General features: G+C 47.2%; 1 protein-coding gene across 5 annotated transcripts in view; it reads left to right on the forward strand.

Moving 5' to 3' along the window:
- Positions 1 to 12,274, forward strand: part of HERC2 (HECT and RLD domain containing E3 ubiquitin protein ligase 2) — a 248,598-nt gene extending 236,324 nt beyond the window's left edge. For all 5 annotated transcript variants that reach the window (XM_055398094.2, XM_055398095.2, XM_055398096.2 and 2 more), the window contains 8 exons: positions 1,557 to 1,640; positions 7,232 to 7,373; positions 7,497 to 7,691; positions 8,339 to 8,451; positions 9,036 to 9,226; positions 10,107 to 10,212; positions 10,478 to 10,690; positions 11,363 to 12,274. In XM_055398094.2, coding sequence (XP_055254069.1) covers positions 1,557 to 1,640; positions 7,232 to 7,373; positions 7,497 to 7,691; positions 8,339 to 8,451; positions 9,036 to 9,226; positions 10,107 to 10,212; positions 10,478 to 10,690; positions 11,363 to 11,635 — 1,317 coding nt within the window. In that variant the 3' untranslated portion in view covers positions 11,636 to 12,274. The remainder of the gene's footprint in view (positions 1 to 1,556; positions 1,641 to 7,231; positions 7,374 to 7,496; positions 7,692 to 8,338; positions 8,452 to 9,035; positions 9,227 to 10,106; positions 10,213 to 10,477; positions 10,691 to 11,362) is intronic.
- Positions 12,275 to 20,859: the final 8,585 nt, after the last annotated feature.

Genomic DNA, 20,859 nt, shown 5'->3' on the forward strand with positions numbered 1-20,859 from the left:
TGTTTTTAATGAGAATAAAATTTAGATGTTTTGGAGTACTGTCCAAACAGATTATTTTTCAGGATTAGCTATATTTCCTAAAATTCCTAGCCAAAAAAGACTGGTGCACACATTTTATTTTTATGTGTGGCTTAGAGACATGTAGACAATGATGGGGATTGTGGTAATGGAAACATTTCTCTGATGATGGGGAGCAGGAAAAAATTGTTGTCAGGTAAAATCAAATTTGAATCTTTACCGCAACCCTTTTTCAGTAATAAAAATGATAAATTGATTCCTTTCACTGTCACTTTAATCCCTCAGAATGGAGGTGATAATGCGCAATAAAAGGGAGAAAGCCTCTCCTTGTGGGGAGAGCAGAGAGGCAACATCTCACACAGTGCGAGTCTCTTGCAACTGAGTCGGGGGTATGGGCCTCAGGGAGGCTGAAAGGTTCCCTCAGCAGCAGAGGATCAGCCTGTTTTGGGCCTAGTTAGAAAGGACTGCTTCTGCCGGGAGTTTTGGGGAGTAGGTTTTGTTGGTGACTGTAGAGTCAGCAGAGCCCGAAAGAGAGCGCATCTCAGGAGGGTGGGACTAGGGGGCTGCTCTGTGGGGAAGGGAATGCTTGCCTGGAGCAGGAGGAGAGAGAGGTCAGGAAGGGTGAGGGCAAAAGTACTGGTTGGTGTGCAGGATTGTGTGGGGAGGGGCTTACCTCTGCAGTCTCTTGTGTGGTGTGGGGTGTGTGTCTGTGGCCCGCTCTGTGCAAGTGGGAGCACCTCTGCCCTCACCTCCTTCACAGGTGGGAGTTCTGGGGCCCTGACTTAATAGCAGTGTGCCCTGCCCTCTACTTCTCTCCTAGCCACCCCTTCTCCAGAAACGAACACAGGTCCACTTGTGGGGACCCGTGTCTGCCAGTGACCCTGTCTCAGGGTCTCTGGAGTCTGGTCCCGTCCTCAGGCATGGACACACCACCTCACAACCTCTCCCTGTGCTTGGGTCCACACAGGCATGCTTCTCCCTGGCTGGAGCTGGGACTGCTCCCTTTCCTCGTCGTCTTCACCCTGGGTTTTTTTCCAGGTTCCTTTCGGTGCAGGGTGCCAGTGTGTTCCCTCCCTCACTGGTCTCCCCATCCCCACCGCAGCCCTGGCCCACTCCCCTGGGCTCCCTGGCCCTGCGCTGCTCTGTGTCTGGTGTCGCTTTCAGAACAGCAGTGCTGAGATATGGTTGGTGCCTCAGGCCTGCCAGTGCTGGACTTGCAGTCTGGCTGGGAAACCTCAGGTTTCTCGTTAGCCCTGAGCCTGGCCTGAGACCTGAGTTAGAGCAGCTGCTCCTCAGACTCTGGCCCTCTCCCCTCTTTCCAGTGCATGTTGGGTGCCTCCTGCCCCCAGATGGTAGGCAGGGAGCAATGCCAAGCACTGACCCTGCTGGCTGCCTGAGCCTCTGCAGGGACTTGTGTATTGATGCCAGGCTAATCCCCTGGACCACCTCAGACCTGAAAAAGGGAGTTTTACGATGTGACATATCTATGGGTGATACTTTCTGTATAACATTCTAAATTTTGTTTTGGTGTGTTTTAGGAAGCGGCCTTCCGAAAAGTAGTGCAAGCCACTATGGTGCGAGATCGCCAGCACGGCCCTGTGGTGGAGTTGAACCGCATCCAGGTAACAAAGTGGAGATGTTCTCTGTTCACTGATGCGATGGTTTTGTGGTTGTGAGTCGCGTCCCTGCAGCCTGCGGCAAGTGCTCACAGCAAGACTCCTCTTGTGCCCTTGATTAGAGAGCAAGGTGCCATGTGTGTGGGATGGCCTGTGGTGTGAGACTGCCAGGTGGCCATGTAAATAGTTTTCTTTATAACACGAAGAAGAAAAGCTTATTTCAGATAACCTGGGAGCACAAATCCAGATAAGCAAGAAGGAAAAAGGAAAAATGACCCATATTTCTACCACATGTTGACCACTGCTGCTACTGTTTGGGGGGTGTGTTCTAACCTGAACTAGACTTTGGTAACTTGCTCTCTGTTCCCCTTCATGCATTCTAAGCACCCAGATCTCTGTCCTGTGCCGTGGGGCTGTGCGCTGTTTATGCTAACCGGCGGCACATGCTGATTTCTCTGCTGTGGGCTGGAAAGTTGGGCCTGCTTTTCTGGGATACACAGGGCCAGCTGGTGTGGCTCTAGCTATGTGTGTGTCTTCAGTCACCCACTTGGGTTAGGTTCTGAGATGCAGAGCAGGTTTCCTATTCACACCAGCCTCACACCCTCCCCAATTCTGATGGCTTACTTTGCCAGTTTAATAGGCCAGAATAACTAATACTAAGACTTTGCGTCACAGTAGTAATCAAAGAAATGAAAAGGAGACTATCTCTGGATTTATACTGCTGCCGAATGCATATAAGCTTCACATTAAACGAATTAAAACAAAAGGTGCTAATGATGACATTGTGTGTGCCTGACATTTACTTTGCAGATGAAATTGGTCCCACCTCGAGAGCAAAAGCGAGCCATGAAGAACAAGTGCTTTGTTCTTAAACCTTCTTGTTACCACATGATTTTTACCCTGATGTTGGTTATATGACTAGATATTCTTCCAGAGTTGTTCTTGTGGGCATTTTTAATTAAGACAACAACTCTTGTCCTTTGTTGGAGAACACATGTGACCACGCTGATGGAAGTGATTAATTCACTGACGTCATAACGTTTAATGTGAAGCTGGAGGTCAGTCAGCCCATTCCACAAACAAATGGTCTGTTTAATTAGATTAATAAGAAAGCTTTTATTTCCCCCTTGGAGAATCATTTTGGTTTGCTCTACATTATTAGGTTTTAAATACTAAAGTTCATAAGTGCAGAAGGCTGATGGCTGCAGATCGTCTGAACACAGTTGGGTGTTCTTGGGTCTCAGGCTTGCCTCGGCCATGCGTGGGCACTGTGTTGGGGCCAGTGGCCCAAAGTGGGTGTCCAGGCCCAGGGGCCCTGGTTGGTCATCTGGGAACCTGATAGCCTGGCGTCGGCACCGGGCACATTTTCCAGTCATTGTGTGCTGGATGCCTCTTTCCTTCCGTCTTTATATCCCTAGTACCTTGAGTTCTGCGTCTGTTGGGTGCAGGTCTGAAGAGACGTGACTAGATGAGACTAGAGGAGAGGCTGAGCAGGTTTATGTCACACGGTTTTAAAGATGCATCAACAACAACCTTCAGTGCGGTGCACAGTGCTCGTTGATGTCAGAGCAGCCACTCCAGCTGCCCAGAGGCCCTCAGGTGCCAGAGCCAGGTTCTCTTCAGGGTGTCATACTCACTCCTAAAACTAGGAAGACCTTCCATAAAGATGGAAATAAAATAGAGCAGAGTGGTGGAGGGAACAGTCTGTGCATCCAAGTTGAACGCAGACACCAGTAGTCACCCAGAAAGGCGATGTGGGTGGCCTCCCTGTACTCTCCCAGGGCTGCAACTTTTGTGGGGATGCCTGTGGAGAGACTTTCTTACTTCATGTTGAAAGTGCCCTGGAGACACTAAAAGTAGGCTGTGTTCTTGGAGGATATTTCTGTTTGAATTTGATTTAGTTTTGTAACAGGGTCTAAAAATCAGTGTATGTTAAAAATTTATATTATGGATAATGCAGTGATGAAAATGATCACATTTCCAAAAATTTAGAAAATTTAAAGACAGTTAAAGCTACCTATATGCCTGCTGTTCAGAGGTATCAGGCACACAGCCCTGTCCTTGCAGTGTCCTGGCTGTATTCGTAGAGCCGTGCCCCTCCATAGCAGCTGAGAGCGTCAGGCGGTGTAAGTGGGGCTGTAGACGGTGGCGGTGTGACCTTTCAAGCGGGAAGCAAGTGTGTGTCTTACTTACCCCTCACTGGGGACACATCCACGTCCTTTCTGTGGCTCACTTCCCCCAGGTATCGTGTGCCTTAGAGAGCTGCTGACGCTAAATGAAGTGGCATATGAGGACATGCAGCTGAATGTGTGGCGTGGAGGAAAACTCCCTCCACAGGAAACTGTTGTTGTTATTATTGTCATTGTTCTTTTAGTCTTAAGATTGATAATTTCTGCAGTAAGGAAAATTAGCTGTTAAACTCAGCTGAGAACTCACAACGAAGTTAAGGATGATGAGAGTTTAGCCAGAGGAGTCAGTGTAAAAGTACATTTTCAGAACCATTTTTCCTTAATTTCTCATTTTGCCATCACTTCAGACTGAGCTTCCTGGGTGATTCTGAAGCACAGCCTGAGCTGCAGGCTGCCGGGTTACTTAGTCCACTGAGTAGCTGAGTAAGGGCTTGAGGCCATTGTTCTGAAATGTTGAGGCATCTTATTAAGTTGGTGCAAAAATAATTGCAGGTTCAGACCCTGAATTTTAAATCATTATGATAGACTCAAACACATCGTTATTAATCAGAATAGGAACCATTACTATCAACACATTTTTGCCAATGAGAAATAACTTTTTTTATTCCTGTAGCATAAAAATCCATGCCTCGGGATTTGACAAACTCTTCGAAAGCATTTTCTGCCTTCTTCTGTTTGTAAAAGTGTTTTCCCTTCCCTCAAAGTTGTTGAGATGTTTGAAGCAGTTAGCGAGAGGTCAGGTGAATATGGCAGATGAGGCAGAACTTCATAGCCCAATTTGTTCAACTTTTGAAGCATTGGTTGTGCAACATACGGTTGCGCGTTGTCACGGAGAATTGGGCCCATTCAGTTGACCAGTGCTGGCTGTAAGCATTGCAGTTTTCAGTGCATCTCGTCGATTTGCTGAGCATAGTTCTCAGATGTAATGGTTTCTCCAGGAATCAGAAAGTGGTAGTGGGTCAGACCAACAGCAGACCACCAAACAGTGACCATGACCCTGTTTTTTGGTACAGGTTTGGCTTTGGGAAGTGCTTTGGAGCTGCTTCTTGGTCCAACCACTGAACTGGTCATCACCGGTTGTCATATAATCCACTTTTCAGCTCACATCACAATCCAATCGAGAAATAGTTTGTTGTTGTTGCATAGAGTAAGAGAAGATGACACTTCCAAATGATGATTTTTTTGATTTTCAGTCAGCTCATGAGGCACCCCCTTTTGAATATTTTCACCTTTCCAATTTGCTTCAAATGCCAGATGACCGTAGAGTGGTTGATGTTGAGTTCTTGGGCAACTTTTTATGTAGTTATGAGAGGATCAGCTTTGATGATTGCTCTCAGTTGGTCATTGTCAACTTCCGATGGCCAGACCCTGTGCTCCTCATCTTCAAGGCTCGTCTCCTTTGCAGAACTTTTTGAACAAACACTGCAATGTACATTCGTTAGCAGTTCCTGGGCCAAATGTGTTGTTGATGTTGTGTGTTGTTTCTGCTGCTTTCCAACCCATTTTGAACTTGAATAAGAAAATTGCTTGAATTTGCTTTTGGTCTAACATCATTTCCATCAGTTCAGTCACTCAGTCATGTCCAACTCTTTGCGACCCCAAGAACCACATGCAGCATGCCAGGCCTCCCGGTCCGTCACCAACTCCCGGAGTCCACCCAAACCCATGTCCATCGAGTCTATGATGCCATCCAGCCATCTCATCCTCTGTCGTCCCCTTCTCCTCCTGCACTCAATCTTTCCCAGCATCAGGGTCTTTTCAAATCAGTCAGCTCTTCACATCAGGTGGCCAAAGTTTTGGGAGTTTCAGCTTCAACATCAGTCCTTCCAATGAACACCCAGGACTGATCTCCTTTAGGATGGACTGGTTGGATCTCCTTGCAGTCCAAGGGACTGTCCGGAGTCTTCTCCAACACCACAGTGAAAAAGCATCAATTCTTTGGGGCTCAGCTTTCTTTATAGGCCAACTCTCACATCCATACATAACCACTGGAAAAACCATAGCCTTGACTAGACGGACCTTTGTTGGCGAAGTAATGTCTCTGCTTTTTAATATGCTGTCTTAAGTTGGTCATAACTTTCCTTCCAAGGAGTAAGCGTCTTTTAATTTCATGGCTGCAGTCACCATCTGCAGTGATTTTTGAGCCCAAAAAAATAAAGTCTGCCACTGTTTCCACTGTTTCCCCATCTATCTGCCATGAAGTGATGGGATTGGATGCCATGATCTTTGTTTTCTGAATGTTGAGCTTTAAGCCAACTTTTTCACTCTCTTCTTTCACTTTCATCAAGAGGCTCTTTAGTTCTTCTTCACTTTCTGCCATAAGGGTGGTGTCATCTACATATCTGAGGTTATTGATATTTCTCCCAGCGATCTTGATTCCAGCTTGTGCTTCCTCCAGCCCAGCGTTTCTCATGATGTACTCTAGTTTAAAATAAATATAAAATAAGCAGCAAGTAATAAGTCATTAGCAAAAAACACAAAGCAAGAAATGCACATTAAAATGATGTATAACATAACCACATTTATTTAAGAATGTATTCCAGTGTCAAATGGCAAATTTCAACAGTGCAAAACCACAGCTACTTTTGCTTCAATCTGGATAGCTTATGACGAGAAACACAGGTGGGATAAGTGATCACACTTGCAGACACAGTGACCCCAAGGGTTGAGTAGAATCTGCAGGTGAGGAAAGGAGGGAAGGAAAGTTCTGTTCTGGCCAAACTGGTGCATCCAGGTTTGGTCTCAGAGGCACTTGACGTGACCCTCCCAGCGCTGATGGTCTGCTTAGAGGCTGCTTTCAGGTATCCTGCCTCTTCATGGAGACGATGGGTAAGGTTAAATGCAGTGTGAGGATAAACCAGATTTCAGTTCCTGTCTACTGGAGCGGCTTGCAACTTTCCCTGTGGTCTGTGCTCTCTCGATAGTCGCCACGCGTCCTGATGCGCTGTGTGTGCTGCTGAGCGGGCCCTGGCCCGGCTGACACAGCTGTCTAGCAGGCAGCCTGTGTCAAGGGCGGGAGAGAGAGGAGCTCAAGGCTGGTCTTTGGGGTCCTCAGCAGGTGTGGGTGAGGAGGCGAGGATAGGAGTTAGTCTTGGGAGGTCCAGCTGCCCTTCATGTTTGCACGGGCATGCTCAGGTGGTTGCACTTGAGTTTGTTGGGTGCTCACAGTGACCCGAGGTTGTAGGGGTGACACCAGGCATCTGAGTGCTGTTTGTTGTCTGTAGAGGGATGCCCACCCTCACCCCCACTGTGAGTAGGACAGGGCAGGTGAGGGTAGCAGGAGGGATGATCAGCTGCAGAGCACTGCTTTGGATGCAGGGGTTGCAGGGCTGGTCACCTTGTGAAGATGGTACCCGTGTGCTTTCTGCTGTGGACTTTGTTATGTATTTTCCTTCTTTTTGTCTCTAGGTCAAGCGTTCAAGAAGTAAAGGGGGCCTCGCGGGCCCTGATGGGACGAAGTCTGTCTTTGGGCAGATGTGCGCCAAGATGAGCTCGTTCAGTCCTGACAGCCTCCTCCTCCCACACCGGGTCTGGAAGGTCAAGTTTGTGGGTGAGAGCTCGCGTGTGTGGAGGGGTGTTGGTGTGAGAGGAGAACTGACAGACCCCCAGCTGCTCCCCAGGGGGCTCTGATGCGGTCAGTGACTCTGAGCTGCTGACCCCTCCTTTTCCCTAGGTGAATCTGTGGATGACTGTGGTGGTGGCTACAGTGAGTCCATAGCTGAGATCTGTGAGGAGCTGCAGAATGGACTCACCCCGCTTCTGATCGTAACACCCAATGGGAGGGACGAGTCGGGGGCCAACCGGGACTGCTACCTGTTCAGCCCAGCTGCCAGGGCGCCTGTGCACACCAACATGTTCCGGTTCTTGGGTAGGCCACTCGTGTAGATGCAGTGCTGCAGGCGTGCAGCTCCGTGTGCTCTGCTTTGTGTAATGGCTGCTCTGTCTTGGGACTGGTCGTGGCTGTTGTAAATACCTGTTTTAGCTTCCTCAGTGTGTAGCTGTAGGGACATGCAGAACTGGACCATTAGCAGCTGTGTGCTAAGGACCAGATGGTGCCTTTGTCACTCAGAGGATCTGAGATACTGTGTTTCTGCATCTTAAACATATCCGAAACTTGGGATCATATCTTAGAGAGTCTTTACATTTGGCCAGGCCCCCCCTCCTGGTGAGGGTCTGAATCCATCACTCATGGCACTGCCTCCAGCTTCCTTGAGAAGCTCCAGCTTGTCTGCTTTGCCATCAAAGGAACAAGGATTAGCCACTGTGGCTACAACTGTTGGTGGAACAAGCAGAAGAGTTATAGACTTAGTCCACAGGAACAGAAGGAAGTAATGAATTTTAGTGTATGGTATAAGGCTTCGAGGACAGACCTAAATCTCTGTGAATCGGGGCAACATTGGTTTAGAAGGCACTGAGGCTCCAGTGCCAAGCTCGTCTCCACTGTGTGGTTGAGTGGACTGGGTACTTTGTCATCTGTACCAAGTATGTCTTGTCTTTTGTGCTTTGAATGAGCAGGTGTGTTACTGGGTATTGCCATTCGGACTGGAAGTCCCCTGAGTCTGAACCTTGCTGAGCCTGTCTGGAAGCAGCTGGCTGGGATGAGCCTCACCATTGCAGACCTCAGCGAGGTAACCTCCAGGAGGGAGAGAACAGAGACATGGGACTCACTGTGTGTCCAATGCAAAGCATGGTGGGGGTCACCTGCGGTCTGGTTAAGAGGCACAGCCTGCCCTGAGGTCCCAACATACTCAGGATGATCAGTCTGCTGGCCATCTGGTAGCAGAGTGACGGTGTGGACACAGGCCAACCTGTTTCTAGAACTTGGTCTCTGCTTCGTGGGGTTTGCCACTTGTACAGTCTCGTCAGATGAGGAAGCTTGCTGTCTTTCCTGTGGCAGAGCTGAGCACGCGGCAGGCAGCTGGGGGGTAGTTTAGGCTCCTGGGGCCTCTGCAGGGTGTGGTCCCCTCAGTAGTCACTCTCAGCAAGTGATTTTGAGGACTTCCTTATTGCACACTCTTTCTTCAGCTCCATGGGTGAAAGCGTTTCCCTGCTGCTCCTCCTTTATTTCCTGGCACATGCAGTACACTTGGAGCCTTGCCACGGGCTCCAGGCAGATCGAGACCTGGCATGACCATGTGTGGGATGTTAACTGGGGCCTGGGGCGGAGGAACAACCCTGGCTCAGTAGGTGAACTCCCTTCTTCCCTTGAAAGGTCGACAAAGATTTTATCCCTGGACTCATGTACATCCGTGATAATGAAGCCACCTCGGAGGAGTTTGAGGCCATGAGCCTTCCCTTCACTGTGCCTAGTGCCAGTGGCCAGGACATCCAGCTGAGCTCCAAGTACACACACATCACTCTGGACAACCGTGCAGAGTATGTCCGGCTTGCAATAAACTACAGGTGTGTGATTGTCTGCCTTCCAGAGTTTCAACTCAATAAATAGCAAAAATAGCAGAAAATGGTTTGCTTGGGTGGCAGCTTTTTTTCCATAAGTAAAATTTAATGGACTTGGCTCCAGCAATTGCTGCCTACAATCATCAAAGCTTCCTATGTGGTCAGGGTCAGAGTACTTACTAGTCTCACCTGAGATTCCTGGCTCTGGCTGGAACACCGAGGTGAGAAGGCCCCTGTTGAACTCTTGCAAGCAGAGGTCACAGGACCTCTGTATGCCACCTCTCCTGGGGCAGGGCTGTGTTTGGATGGTCTCCACCCCTCCTGTGGCCCTTGCACTGCCATTCAGTTGTGTTTGCTGCATTGTGGACCGGCAGCGCCATCCATGGCCTCTGCCCACTGTCCCCTTAGTGTGGTCTTTGGAAGCCACAGAATCACCCAACTGGGTGTTGGGATGAGGCCCAGTGTGTCAGGTGGGCTTTGCTTGCTGGACTCTGGTTGAGGGCAGTCCTTGCAGGTATCCTGTGTGGTCCATCTCTGTTCATTTCTGTCCCATGCCCTAACTCGCCAGTCATGAGGACCTTGGATACAGCATTGTCTTTCAGAAAGTTCTTAGCTCAGCTGTTGTGGGACCTGACTCTCTGACTCTGCGTGTCTAATTCTGGCTCCTTCCTGGGAAGGAGGGAAAGATGGAGAATTGTGTCTTGTAATGGGTATAGCTGTGGCTCATTTTTGAGGTAGAATTCTGTGGGCCAGTCTGACAACTCAGTCCGCAAGAAGCTTTGAGACTCTGTGTCTACAAAGCATACACCTTGCTCGTCCGTATAATGAGACTTGATATGAGTAGAACATGATCTGCATGAAATGCAAAGTGAATGTTCTCTTTCAGACTCCATGAATTTGATGAGCAGGTAGCTGCCGTTCGTGAGGGGATGGCCCGAGTCGTACCTGTCCCTCTTCTCTCTCTCTTCACCGGATATGAATTGGAGACGATGGTACGCCCACCCCTTCGCTGTGCTTCCCTGCAGCACTCTTCTTGTGGTAATCCACTGAATCAACACCACCAGTTAACCTCTCAGTTAAATCTCGCTCTTGGAGGTCTGAGATGTGCTCATGCCTTTTGAGTACAGTAAGACGCACTCAGGAAGCGAGTGTTCGCTGCCTCCCACTCCTCCCCTCTAGGCTCTCTCACCTGACCCTCCCCAACCCCACCCTGGTAGAAAGCTGTGGTATGCTGATGTGAAGTGTGTCCCTCCACAGGTGTGTGGCAGCCCAGACATCCCTCTGCATCTTTTAAAGTCTGTGGCAACGTACAAGGGGGTGGAGCCCTCTGCACCCCTGATCCAGTGGTTCTGGGAGGTGATGGAGTCCTTCTCCAACACTGAGCGCTCCCTCTTCCTTCGCTTCGTGTGGGGCCGCACAAGGCTGCCCAGGACCATCGCCGACTTTCGGGGCAGAGACTTCGTCATCCAGGTGTGGCTCCTGCATGTCCTTTGGGATCAGTTGAGAGTCATGCCCCTCACACAGAGCTCTGCTGCAGATGAGAAAACAAACAGTTCTTTCTGTTACATGGTTTTCCTACCCTCTGGAAACAAAATGAAAAACACTTAACTTCTCTGATATGAGAGCTCAGAATTTTATGACTACAGGTGTTGGGTACCACTGCCTACTTCTAAAAAATGTATCTGGCCCCCCCCAGAATATGCTGCTATTAAGTCAGCATATTCTAGATTCTGAGCACACAGATCATGTTAGAAAGCATTTGTTTGAGTCTCTGGTTGAATTAGGTGAATCAATAAATAATGCTGCTTACTGAGAAAAATCAGAGCGCCCATCAGATTGAGGATAAGAGTTCTGCCTTGCGTTCTGTCGGTCAGAATCAGGCTCTGTTTACCTGCCAGGCCTGGGGGTGAAATCACAGCAACCAATTGCTATTTTTTACTGAAAGTCCTAAGAATTAATAAGTTGCTCCTTTTTATTTCTGAAATTGACTAGATGATATTTTTTCTGAAATTTTGTTATTCTTAGCCAAAAACATCATGCTGTATGTGAATGAGAGTCAAGTCTAATGAACATAATAAAACAGATTGCAGTTTTACCTGTCCTTGTACATGGTCTCTGATTATTTAACATTTTCATTAACAGGTATTGGATAAATACAACCCACCTGACCATTTCCTTCCTGAATCCTACACATGCTTCTTCTTGTTGAAGTTGCCCAGATATTCCTGTAAGCAGGTGCTGGAGGAGAAACTGAAATACGCCATCCACTTTTGCAAGTCGATAGACACAGATGATTACGCTCGCATAGCCCTCACAGGAGAGCCGGCTGCAGATGACAGCAGTGACGACTCGGAGAACGAGGATGTGGATTCATTTGCCTCAGATTCTACACAGGATTATATAACAGGACACTGAAGTGGATAAATACCGTCCACCACAAGGCCCCACGAGACTGAATGGGAGAGATGGGCTCGTCCTCTGGTGTGTGGGATACTGACTGGAGAGTTAGCCTTGCACTTGGAAACTTTGTTAAGAGGGTCTTCTAACCCACAATGCTGCATTACATATAGGACTTCGTGTTTGCTAAAGTGTGTAAAGGTTTTAACGTGAATATTGAATTGCAGCATCCCTGAAAATGAAAAAGCCTTTTCCCTTGTGGGTGCAATAGATATTTTCCCCTTCCTTTTAAATGTTGTGCATTGCCTTGATTGTACATTGGAAATACTGTGTAACAATGAAATCGTATTATAAATATTTCAATTAATTTTACTCAAAATTTGTTTATTAAAAGTTTTTTGAACATTAAATGATCAGTATTACTTGAATGCATCCAGAAGTTATTTAAACCAAACCAAAAGAAAAAGGCTGTCAGCTCCCTTCCCTCCCCCTCCCTAGATGCACACTCCAGCATCCGCGGTGTGTGACTGAAACCAAGTCCTCTCTGTGAGCAGTGTCATAACTTCTGTCATGGACAGCACTATATATAATGTTTGTGTCATGTTCATGCCTAAATTTTAATTCTTTATAAATAAAACATTTGTCACAAAATTGTAAGCTGATCTTTCATATATGGTTAAAACTAGCACTGATGGATATACTAACCACCGAAATATAGATCAGTGTTTGATGCAGCACTAGTTAAAATGATTCCTGTCTAATGAGACTTTCTTGGTTTCAGAACCAAACTCGTTATAGTGACGGAGGGAGTGCTCATCAGGAGCCGGGAGAGGTTTAGGGGAGTGGCTGGGGTCAGGAGCCTCTCCGCCCTCCATGCCGTCCACCTGGGCAACCCCGGTTCCCGCAGGCCTGGGGCCGAGGGAGTGTTTCTGGCCCAGTCGGCCATGGGGTAGGATTTGAGCTGCTTGTTCTGGGATCATGTGTCTAGTACGCTCTGCAGAGAGAAAGACTGAGATTGCAGTCTGAAGATTGGTCGACAGGCTTGATGCAGTGGAGCTTGGGGTAAACGGTACCAGAGGTAAGTGTTTTATGTTGGGAGACTTCGCTCAGGGATCCAGTGTGTTACATTTAAAGATCCAAAGAGAAATTTTCTTCTGGGCAATTATTCTTGACCAAGTTGGTTATAACATTTCTCAGCTTGTGTTAAAATTTGCTTCAGCTGTGATACTTGTTTTTTAATCACCATCCCTTTTGTTGTCAGTCAGTCAGTGGCACACAGTAAGCATTTATTGGACTTCCCTGCTGGTCCCGTGGTTAAGAATCTGCCTGCTAATGCAGGGGACATGGGTTTGATCCCTAGTCTGGGAAGGTTCCATATGCTGGGGGGCAACTAAGCCTGTACGCCACTACTACTGAAGCTCATGTGCCCCAGACCCTGTGCTCTACAAAAGAGACACCACCAATATAAGCCCATGCACCATAACTAGAATGTAGCTGTCACTCACCACAACTAGAGAAAAGCTGGAGCAGCAACAAAAACCCAGCGCAGCCAGAAATAAAGGTTTTTTTTTTTTTTTTTTAAATAAATACTTATTTCTCTCTCTCTGGAGAAGGCAATGGCAACCCACTCCAGTACTCTTGCCTGCAAAATCCCATGGATGGAGGAGGCTGGTAGGCTGCAGTCCATGGGGTCGCTAAGAGTCAGACATGACTAAGCGACTTCGCTTTTACTTTTCACTTTCATGTATTGGAGAAGGAAATGGCAACCCACTCCAGTGTTCTTGCCTGGAGAATCCCAGGGACAGGGAAGCCTGGTGGGCTGCCGTCTATGGCGTCGCACAGAGTCGGTCACGACTGAAGTGACTTAGTAGCAGCTTAGCAGCATCTGGGTGGGCTGGTTTTGCCTGCATGGTTCTGGACTGTGGGTTGGGTAGGGCTCTGCTTCACATGCCCTTCTGATGACTCAGGGTAGGAGAGCAAGGTATAGCCTGCACTCAGGCCTGAGTCCTTGTCAAGGTGTCCAGAAAGTCCTCTTTTCCAACTACATATCTGCATGAAGCCAAATTTTCTTCATATCCTTCAGTCAGAACATTATATGGGTGTTTTTCCTTTTTTCCTCCAAGAGTTTTACAGTGTAAAACAATAAAATCAATTTTATTTTTATGTATGTTGTTAGGGGTTGCAGGAGGTATGGGTTCAATCCCTGGGTTGAGAAGATCCCTGGAGAAGGAAATGGCAACCCACTCCAGTGTTCTTGCCTGGAGAATCCCAGGGACGGTCGAGCCTGGTGGGCTTCAGTTGATGGGGTCACACAGAGTCGGACATGACCGAAGTGACTTAGCAGCAGCAGCATGTCTCTATACAAATTAAAAAAATTTTTGTTGTAGTTCTGTGAAAAATTCCATTGGTAATTTGATAGCCATCGCGTTGAATCTGTAGATTGCCTGAGGTAGTACAGTCATTGTCGCACTATTGATTCTTGCAATCCAGGAACGTGGTCTGTCTTTTCCATCTGTCTGTGTTGTCAGTGGTTATTCAGTAGTCAGTTCTGACTTAGTAGATGTTGGTTTCTGAAAGAAGGGATGAATTCACTTCCTTCTACTCTGCCATTTTGTCTCCTCCCTACTAAATGCCTTTAAACTGCAGAATTTAGTCCAGAATTCCTCCCATTGCTTGCATTAAGCCTTCATTGTTCAGTTAGGCTATCCTTGGCTAGAGAGCCATTTATGCAATTTAAAACTTGGCTACTCCGCGTTCAAGGTCAGGAGGGGCGGCCTTGAGGAGATACCCCTCACCCAAGGTAAGGTACAGCGGCTGCACTTTGCTGGAGCGGCTGTGAAGAGATTTTCCACGACCAAGGTAAGAGAAACCCAAATAAGACGGTAGGTATTGCTAGGGGGCACCAGAGGGCAGACAAACTGAAATCATAATCACAGGAAACTAGCTGATCTGATCACATGGACCACAGCCGAATGTGGTCCACTGGAGAAGGGAATGGCAAACCACTTCAGTATACTTGCCTTGAGAACCCCATGAACAGTAACAAAGGGCAAAATGATAGGATACTGAATGAGGAATTCCCCAGGTCGGTAGGTGCCCAGTATGCTACTGGAGCTCAGTGGAGAAATAACTCTAGAAGGAATAAAGGGATGGAGCAAAAGCAAAACAAATACCCAGTTGTGGATGTGACCAGTGATAGAAGCAAGGTCCGGTGCTGTAAAGAGCAATATTGCATAGGAACCTGGAATGTTAGTTCCATGAATCAAGGCAAATTGGAAGTGGTCAAACAGGAGATGGCAAGAGTGAACGTCGACATTCTAGGAATCAGTGAATTAAAATGGACTGGAATGGGTGAATTTAACTCAGATGACCATTATATCTACTACTGTGGGCAGGAATCCCTTAGAAGAAATGGAGTAGCCATCATGGTCAACAAAAGAGTCCGAAATGCAGTACTTGGATGCAATCTTAAAAATGACAGAATGATTTCTGTTCGTTTCCAAGGCAAACCATTCAATATTACAGTAATGCAGGCCTATGCCCCAACCAGTAATGCTGAAGAAGCCGAAGTTAATCGGTTCTATGAAGACCTACAAGACCTTTTAGAACTAACACCCAAAAAAGATGTCCTTTTCATTCTAGGGGACTGGAATGCAAAAGTAGGAAGTCAAGAAACACCTGAAGTAACTGGCAAATTTGGCCTTGGAGCACGGAATGAAGCAGGGCAAAGGCTAATAGAGTTTTGTCAAGAGAACGCACTGGTCATAGCAAACACCCTCTTCCAACAACACAAGAGAAGACTCTACACGTGGACATCACCAGATGGTCAACACCGAAATCAGATTGATTATATTCTTTGCAAACAAAGATGGAGAAGCTCTATACAGTTAGCAAAAACAAGACCAGGAGCTGACTGTGGCTCAGATCATGAACTCCTTATTGCGAAGTTCAGACTGAAATTGAAGAAAGTAGAGAAAACCACTAGACCATTCAGATATGACCTCAATCAAATCCCTTATGATTATACAGTGGAAGTGAGAAATAGATTTAAGGGACTAGATCTGATTGATAGAGTGCCTGATGAACTCTGGACGGAGGTTTGTGACATTGTACAGGAGACAGGGACCAAGACCATCCCCATGGAAAAGAAATGCAAAAGAGTGAAATGGCTGTCTGAGGAGGCCTTACAAATAGCTGTGAAAAGCAGAGAGGCGAAAAGCAAAGGAGAAAAGGAAAGATATAAGCATCTGAATGCAGAGTTCCAAAGAATAGCAAGGAGAGATAAGAAAGACTTCCTCAGTGATCAATGCAAAGAAATAGAGGAAAACAACAGAATAGGAAAAACAAGAGACCTCTTCAAGAAAATTAGAGATTCCAAGGGAACATTTCATGCAAAGATGGGCTCGATAAAGGACAGAAATGGTATGGACCTAACAGAAGCAGAAGATATTAAGAAGAGGTGGCAGGAATACACAGAAGAACTGTACAAAAAAGATCTTCACGACCAAGATAGTCACGATAACGTGATCACTGACCTAGAGCCAGACATCTTGGAATATGAAGTCAAGTGGGCCTTAGAAAGCATCACTACTAACAAAGCTAGTGGCGGTGATGGAATTCCAGTTGAGCTATTTCAAATCTTGAAAGATGATGCTGTGAAAGTGCTGCACTCAATATGCCAGCAGATTTGGAAAACTCAGCAGTGGCCACAGGACTGGAAGAGGTCAGTCTTCATTCCAATCCCAAAGAAAGGCAATGCCAAAGAATGCTCAAACTACCGCACAATTGCACTCATCTCACACGCTAGTAAAGTCATGCTCAAAATTCTCCAAGCCAGGCTTCAGCACTATGTAAACCGTGAACTCCCAGATGTTCAAGCAGGTTTTAGAAAAGGCAGAGGCACCAGAGATCAAATTGCCAACATCCGCTGGATCATGGAGAAAGCAAGAGAGTTTCAGATAAATATCTATTTCTGCTTCATTGACTATGCCAAAGCCTTTGACTGTGTGGATCACAATAAACTGTGGAACATTCTGAAAGAGATGGGAATCCCAGACCACCTGACCTGCCTCTTGAGAAACCTGTATGCAGGTCAGGAAGCAACTGTTAGAACTGGACATGGAACAACAGACTGGTTCCAAATAGGAAAAGGTGTACGTCAAGGTTGTATATTGTCACCTTGCTTATTTAACTTATATGCACAGTACATCATGAGGAACGCTGGGCTGGAAGAAGCACAAGCTGGAATCAAGATTGCCGGGAGAAATATCAATAACCTCAGATATGCTGATGACACTACCCTTATGGCAGAAAGTGAAGAGGAACTCAAAAGCCTCTTGATGAAAGTGAAAGAGGAGAGTGAAAAGGTTGGTTTGAAGCTCAACATTCAGAAAACAAAGATCATGGCATCTGGTCCCATCACTTCATGGGAAATAGATGGAAAAACAGTGGAAACAGTGTCAGACTTTGTTTTTTTGGGCTCCAAAATCACTGCAGATGCTGATTGCAGCCATGAAATTAAAAGACGCTTGCTCCTTGGAAGGAAAGTTGTGACCAACCTTGATGGTATATTAAAAAGCAGAGACATTACTTTGCCAACCAAGGTCCGTCTAGTCAAGGCAATGGTTTTTCCCGTGGTCATGTATGGATGTGAGAGTTGGACTGTGAAGAAGGCTGATCGCCGAAGAATCGATGCTTTTGAACTGTGGTGTTGGAGAAGACTCTTGAGAGTCCCTTATACTGCAAGGAGATCCAACCAGTCCATTCTAAAGGAGATCAATCCTGGATGTTCATTGGAGGGACTGATGCTAAAGCTGAAACTCCAATACTTTGGCCACCTCATGCGACGAGTTGACTCACTGGAAAAGACTCTGATGCTGGGAAAGGTTGGGGGCGGGAGGAGAAGGGGACGACGGAGAATGAGATGGCTGGATGGCATCACCGACTCTGTGGACATGAGTTTGAGTGAACTCCGGGAGTTGGTGATGGACAGGGAGGCCTGGCGTGCTGTGGTTCATGGGGTCGCGGAGAGTCGGACACGACTGATCGACTGAACTGAACTGATAATGGTTTTGACATTTCTTCCATCAAGTGCTGGTAGCTGTGTCCTTCCCCTTGGACCTGGCCTCTGTGACTGCTTGCTAAATAGAATATGACAGAAGTGACACCTGCCTATCTTGGGTCAGGCCTCATGGGCCTGGATTCCATTTCCTGACTCGGGTCCCAGCCACCATGCTGTAAGGCAGTCCAAGCGTTAACAGGCCATGTGGCAATGGCAGTAGACCCACACCAGAGGTAAGTTAGTACACCTCCAGACGCTTCCAGCCTCCAGACTCAAGTTACTTCCCACCTTTGTGTCACCCTGACTCTCTTGGTATATAGATGAGCTATTTCCATGGTGCCTTTTTTAATTCCATTCTGACCAAAAGAATCTGGGAGCATGATAGATGGTCACTGTTTTTGTTACTAAACTTGGGGTGGTTTGTTATAGCAATAGATAAAGACCTGTCTGAGTTTGTGTTTGATTTTTCTGCTTTCTGAGGTGGGCCAAGAGGTAGAAGGAAACTGCTCTGGCCATCTGCCCCAGTATCCCTTCCTTTCCCGTACCTGTAAAGGATCAGTACACAAGTTTGGCTGATCTGACCATCTGTGGGCACCAGTGGGTGAGCAGAGCACAGGGGCTTTGTTGTCAGAGCAGACAAAGACTGCGGCCAACAGAATCCTGAAGAGCCAGTGGTCACAGGGACCCTGGAGGAGGGTGGAGTTCATAAAGCAAAGCCACAGTCAGGTTTCCACTGAAGATGTGGCTGGAGGGCAGGGCAGGGGATCACTCTGAGTTATACCTGTCAACTGAGGATCTGAGGTCAGGGGCACCTTCACAGGATCACCCACAAACACATAAAATATGCATAAACACATTCACACAAACCTACCACTGTATATAAGCAAAAGGATTTTATTGCAGAAATGCTGATATTTGCATGTACATTCAAGTATGGTTGACCCTTGATCAACATGGGAGCTAGGGATGCACAACTGAAAATCCCTGTGTAAATGGACCTACACAGGTCAAACTCATATTTTTCCAGGGTAAACAGTACCATGTACTTCAAAATACACACTGTTGGCCTTTGTATCAGATTCCAATGATGCTGCTCTTTCCTGAGAAAACTTAGAGACCTCCTATTTTGGAATTTCCTGAGCCATTCAAGAAAAGTGTGACTTTATGGTGATATCTTGGTAAAATCACCATGTCTTTCCTAAACTGTCCCCAACCACTCTGGCTGAAGAAATCCAGTCCCCATTCACGGGAAAGCAGGGCCATATGAATTACACTACAGGTTTCTGGTGATGCTTCTGTATCCAATTCTTGTTCCCAGCTGCCAAGAAGGAAACCCCCATCTGGACCTGGTTTCAGCAACCAAGAGGGAGGGCTGGCAATAAATCAGGATCCGAGATAGCTCATGGTTAGGTCCAACATGGTGCATGGCCTTGGAGACTCCCCTGCTCTGAGGGGCCTTCACTGCCATGTGGATTTGACCATGAAAATGCCAGTTCCTTGCAAGGGTGAGATTTCCTCCTTAATTTAGGCCATGAAAGTTCATCCCCTGGAGCAGGAATAGGGGTGATTTCACTACAAATGTTTAGCAGCTACTCAAGAGACATAGACTAGGAAGGCTTGGGGTCAGCACGTAGATGCTGGGGATGGGCACGAGGCACGGAGAGCCATGTGGTAGCCATGATTGCCCTGCTGGTGCTTCATGACCCTTCTCCGGTCAGGTTGGCACTCACCGCCTCCCACTGTATGGAGGCCATTCAGTAAGGGCAAGGCAGCCTGGAACTTTCTGTCTGTCCCAGATGCCTACACATTTGTGCTCTGGGGCCCCCTTACCACTTTCCCATGTAACAGAGTTCTCAAAGTGCTGGAGGAAGACTTGGCCAAGGTGGCCCCCACTCCACGTGAATAGGGTTGTTGCTATGTCCACACTGGCTGCTAGTGGCAGTCTGAATAGAGACAACTACTAATGTGGCACTTGGCCTCCTCTTGGGGAGGCTGGGGTCTCCAGCTGGTGTGCCAGCACTGGTACTGCTCCGTGGCAGTGCCCACTGTGCTCTGGGAGGCCTGACAACCCTGCATCCTTGGTCCTTGCTCCTGGGCAGCTCCCACCACACCCTGCTTGGTACAGTTCAGTTCAGTCGTTCAGTCGTGTCTGACTCTTTGTGACCCCATGAATCGCAGCATGCCAGGCCTCCCTATCCATCACCAACTCCCAGAGTTCACCCAAACCCATGTCCATCGAGTCGGTGATGGCATCCAACCACCTCATCCTCTGTCATCCCCTTCTCCTTCCACCTTCAATCTTTCCCAGCATCAGGGTCTTTTCCAATGAGTCAGCTCTCCGCATGAGGTGGCCAAAATATTGGAGTTTCAGCTTCAACATCAGTTCTTCCAATGAACACCCAGGACTGATCTCCTTTAGGATGAACTGGTTGGATCTCCTTGCAGTCCAAGGGACTCTCAAGAGTCTTCTCCAACACCACAGTTCAAAAGCTTCAATTCTACAGCATACATGTTATAAGTGTGTACGTTCGAACACCTAGTGTAACTGGGTTTCGTGCTTCTCTCAGAGAGTCTTGGAGAGGAAACTCCCATAAGGATAACTTTTTGAGTTCTGCCTGTTAGGTGAGCCTAACTCTCACTGTAGGTAAGCCAAGAGCTTTGGACTTCCTGCAGTGCCCAGTAGATTAAAGCCCCAGTGGCGCTTCCCAGTCCACAGCAAGCCTGTGTGTCTGTGTGTGTGTGCCTATACGTATGTCTGTGTGTTGGGGTGTGTGTAGATGTTTATGTGTCTCTCTGTGTATCTGTTTATATTTTTGTGTGTACTTCTGCATCTCTGTGTGTGTAATGTCTGTGATGTGTGTGTGTGTGTTTGTGTCTCTGAATAGTTTACCTGTCTCGATGTGTCTGTTTGTATTTCCTTAAGTGTTTATGTGTCCATGTGTGTCCAATGTGCATCTGTGTGTGGGTGTGTCTGTGTGTGGTTTGTGTGTGTGTGTTGTATGATACAGTGCTTTCCACAAGTGTAACCTTCATAGCCCTAGGCTGGAGGTGGGAAAGCATAAGAAAATAAGATGAATGCTGATCAGGTTTATCAGCTGTAGTAGAGAACTCTTAAAGAGCAGAACAGAAAAAAGTAGGCCGGATATTTACTAATTTTGCATTTTCCCAATTCTTATTCATA

This window comes from Moschus berezovskii, chromosome 2 (assembly GCF_049115385.1).
Source record: "Moschus berezovskii isolate FMDL1 chromosome 2, NW_MosBer_1.0, whole genome shotgun sequence".
In the NCBI taxonomy this organism is placed as follows: Eukaryota; Metazoa; Chordata; class Mammalia; order Artiodactyla; family Moschidae; genus Moschus; species Moschus berezovskii.